The 4,078-nt window shown below is 31.7% G+C and overlaps 1 protein-coding gene across 2 annotated transcripts; it reads left to right on the forward strand.

Annotated features, from left to right (window-relative positions):
* Positions 1-1,039: 1,039 nt before the first annotated feature.
* Positions 1,040-3,867, forward strand: LOC136031675 (uncharacterized). Of its 2 annotated transcripts, none has more exons than XM_065711352.1 (2): positions 1,040-1,160; positions 3,376-3,867. In XM_065711352.1, exons 1-2 carry the CDS (start codon positions 1,143-1,145, stop codon positions 3,850-3,852), a joined length of 495 nt encoding a protein of 164 aa, XP_065567424.1. In that variant the 5' UTR covers positions 1,040-1,142; the 3' UTR covers positions 3,853-3,867. The 2 variants fall into 2 exon arrangements, with proteins under 2 accessions (XP_065567424.1, XP_065567423.1); XM_065711351.1 differs by having other exon boundaries at positions 1,152-1,286.
* Positions 3,868-4,078: the final 211 nt, after the last annotated feature.

Genomic DNA, 4,078 nt, shown 5'->3' on the forward strand with positions numbered 1-4,078 from the left:
AGACATGAAACTTTTAATTTACGAATCATTTCGCCATAAAATTATAAGATAAACCTCGTTTTCAGGAAAAATTAATCATATAATTAAAGTTGCTTGCTAGATCTTCATCTTCAGATTGTGTTTTCTGGCACCCTTATTCCGTTCTTTTTAACCTTTTTGGAAATAAACTTGTCATTTTGGTGCCCATCTCGAGTCACATTGGCACCCTTGGTCCAGTGCCTCCCCCAAAATTTTTTCTAGATCTGCCCTTGTCTGGGATGTATTATCCTACCATTACTTTTCGGCACCCACAGTTTTGTAACAATTTTCTTATAGAATAAGTGCAAATGTAAATCTTGTATCAAATTAACTTGATTATGAATGTATGTAATTGAGGAAACTGATGTCTTTAAACGAAAAATAAAAATACTATTTGCAACCTTTTGTTTTCTTGGATTCTTTTTTAAATGGCTTCCCAAGTAATTTTTTTTATTGATGAAATTACCAAGAAAAATGGTTTATTACATTTACAGTCAAAAGATTTTGTTTGACTTTAATGTAGAGACTTTATAAGAATATTACGAAAGTAAATCTTGTCAGTATTTATGATAATAGTATTATTAAAGCTTATATATCCAACTTGTATCACAATTTGCATCATAAGAATTTTTTTCACTTTCACATTTATTTTTAATTTTCCTAACATCAATAAATGGCCTTAAACGCCGTTGAACCCTATGAGGTCGTACGTAAGAATATTGTGTAAAGTTAAAAATAAGTAAGTAAATAAATTATATTTCACAATAGCGTGTAAATTATGATATCCGTTTCATGCTCTTATTGTTTCATTCGCTCTGGACCCCCCCAAGAGGGTACAAAACTACAGAGTTAATAAATTATAAAAAAAAATAAATAAATTATCTTCCGCATTATTAAGTGTTACATTGACCCTGATATAACCATATCATTTTTATCTTTCATAGCAAAAGAAGAAACCGCAGAATTTAGCTTCGTATCGGTTCAATTATTTTTCGACTCTGGCAATTTTTTTTATTTTTTTGGGGCGGCAAATCATTTCTGCGTACAAGGATAATTTCTACATAAAAAGTCTGCAGTGAGCATGAATATCGTATCAATTGGCTCTCTGGCTACATTGAGTTAATATGGCTAATTTGTATTTGGTATGTTGGAATAGTCAAAAAATGCATGTTTACCTTGTGATTGTGTATACATTTAGTGACTTTTGTTTAATGTCTTTCGCTTATAAAGTAAGAACTGATGTGCAAAAGGATGTTGCAGAGAGACAGGTTTTTTGCATTTTTCCTTTCTCTGGATTAATTGACTTTCGATTAATATTTTATGTAAAAATCTCAAGAAAATAACGTTTTAAAAATGGTCTAAGAAGGGAGAAATAAAATTTTCTATTCTAAAGAATATTTTTGATATGCATATTTCAAAACGTGCCGCGTCTTTTCAGTCAAATACCTATTGATATCCAACTATTTTAAAGGCACACCACGTTTTGAAGTATGAATATCAAGAGCATTATTTAAAACCGATATTTTTATTTTCCCCTTTTTTAATCCATTTTTAAAATGTGGTTTAAAAATATTATTAGATATTTGTTGAACTCTCTTAAATTCTTAGAAAAAAATTAGGAGTCAGTGATTTCGACTTCTGGGTTATGGGCCCAACGTGCTTCCGCTGCGCCAAGCCGCTTTTGTTTAATAAATAGAACAAGAAAGATATGTTAACTTATGTTTCTTCTGAAATAATGAACTAAATTGTAGGATAATTAAGCATTTTTGAGATTCAAATATATCAGAATATTAAAATGTAGATCAAAGCTGCATAATACTTTTGAGCCGAATCGAATGGAGGAAGGGATCGAAATAATCGTCTCAAATTTTTATTGGCGAAAGACAGACATCCAGGGAATACAAGTTAAGTAAAACGTGGTATAAATTGCGTCTTTTGACCTTGTTTATGGGTCTAATTCATTCACTTGTTAAAAAGATCGACTTCGAATGTTTTGATCTTAAAAAACAACAAATGAAGATAAAATCTAAACAAACTGGGTCTCGGATTTTTGTGAGTAATTGCGTCCAGGCACGTAAACGAGAATTTATTCGGTGAAGGTTCTCAAATGTTGGAAGTGAGGAAGTGCCCGTCAGATCACTCAAAACATCTGAAACAATCGTAAAATATAGAAAAATCTAAAAAGGGGGTGTTTTGGGGAGGGGCCAAAACTAAAGGACCTCCAACCAGCAGCAGAATTAAATATATTTGGCACAAGCCTCCAGCTTAAAGCGGTTTAAAGAGACACAACTATTTGTCTTTTCATCAATAAAAATGGTAAGACTGGCTTGCAAAAATGAATCACGAAAATTAACAAATGGTTTTATGGTTTATGGTCCCATCGCAAATTTTCGGTATGTTATCTTTCCGCAGTCTTATGGTTGATGTTTCAACTTAAGATGAACATTTTGCTATCATTCGATAGCTGAAATTCAGCATTATCCATCTATAGGATTATGCTTTGAATTTTGCTTTTCAGGTTTTCTTATTGAAAAATTAGAACGCGCCAGAAAAAGGCAAAGTACGAGAACTTTCTTTTTAAATAAGCAAGTCTAGATTATTCCCAAAAAAAGTCAAAATTAGGCTAAATCTTAAATCAAATTCGGTGAATGGATACATCTGAAACTTAGGTCTCCAATTATGTAAGTATATATTATATTGTATCTAAATAGTATGAGTATAATACTATATAGTATAATATAGTGTATGTTTACGTGTATATAATATAGTATATGTATATTTATATTGTATAGTGTATAATACGGTAATATAATGTAGGTGTATTTTTTCCAAAAACAGACGGTATATTTAAAAAAAAATGTGTGGACAAAAGCTATACTTACTAGAAAAGAAAAAATTAATCTTTTGAATGTAAGACATACTGAATAAAAAGAGTATTTCAATATTTTTTAAATAATAATATTTTGATATTTTATTTTTTAAATCTATCATGAAAATTAAATTCTATCATTTAAGATTATAAAACTATAATAAAATATTTTATTTTTTCAAATAATATTTTTTAAATCTAGGGGAGATGTTTTGTCGTTTCTTTCGATTTTTCGATGAAAATACCAAACAAGGAATTTTCAAAGTAAATATCCCCCACAAAGAGGTATTCTCCAAAATAAAGGAGGGGAATCTTGGGATACGCGCTCCTTCTGTCTTCCTTATATCCAATGTCTTCCATTACATCCAAACTGAAAAATAAACACAAGTAAAGATTTCGTTTTACCTTTTTCTTAATATTTTTCTCATTCTTTGTTTTGTTCTTATATTAAATTAGAAATGTTCAGAATAGAAAATGTTTCTTTATAGGCCGTTCTCCTTCTTACATCAGCTGCGGCTGCACGAGCTGAAGCAGATGCAAAGGCTGAAGCTGATCCATATCGCCCACAGCAGAAGCCAGCATATCGAGAGCCATACGCACCTAAGCCGCATGAGCCATACCCTTCAAAATACCCCCATGAACAGCATTCGGCCTATGACCAAAAGTACCCTGCTCATGGAAAGCCATCGTACGGAAAGCCTAGTTATGGACCTTCTTACGAGAAGCCATATGGAAAGCCAGTCTATGACTCTTCTTATGAGAAGCCATATGGAAAGCCAGCCTACGAGTCTTCTTATGAAAAGCCGTATGGAAAGCCTGACTATTGCGATCCTAAACTTCCACCAAAGTGTGAAACCAATGGGACAAACTTTTGCTTAGAAGATTACGAATATCCAGAATATGAAATCAAAGTAAGAACCTGTTTTTACACCTTTGTGAACTATTGTTCTAATCCTTTGCCTTGATATCTAACACCACTTCTGTCAAAGTGAAACCTGCAAAGCTTTTTCTAACATTAGCTTAAAATCGCACATTTTTAAGGCCACTTTCTAGAAAACGGTCAGTGTGTATGTTTGTTTTTAATGATAACGAGCCATATTTACAAAAACAAAAATTTGGCCTCGAGTTTAGTTACGTTTAAGCTATTGAAAGATTTCATTGAATCTTGAAAATTTTCAAAATATGGAGAAA

Source organism: Artemia franciscana, chromosome 10, assembly GCF_032884065.1.
Source record: "Artemia franciscana chromosome 10, ASM3288406v1, whole genome shotgun sequence".
Classification (NCBI taxonomy): Eukaryota; Metazoa; Arthropoda; class Branchiopoda; order Anostraca; family Artemiidae; genus Artemia; species Artemia franciscana.

What these genes read in the sequence shown, in the direction of transcription:
- LOC136031675 (XM_065711351.1), top strand. Translation starts at nt 1,182, where the DNA reads ATGCATGTTTACCTTGTGATTGTGTATACATTTAGTGACTTTTGTTTA. An exon ending in AGGATGTTGCAGAGAGACAG is followed by an intron (nt 1,287 to 3,375) that starts GTTTTTTGCATT and finishes GTTTCTTTATAG; the next exon opens with GCCGTTCTCCTTCTTACATC.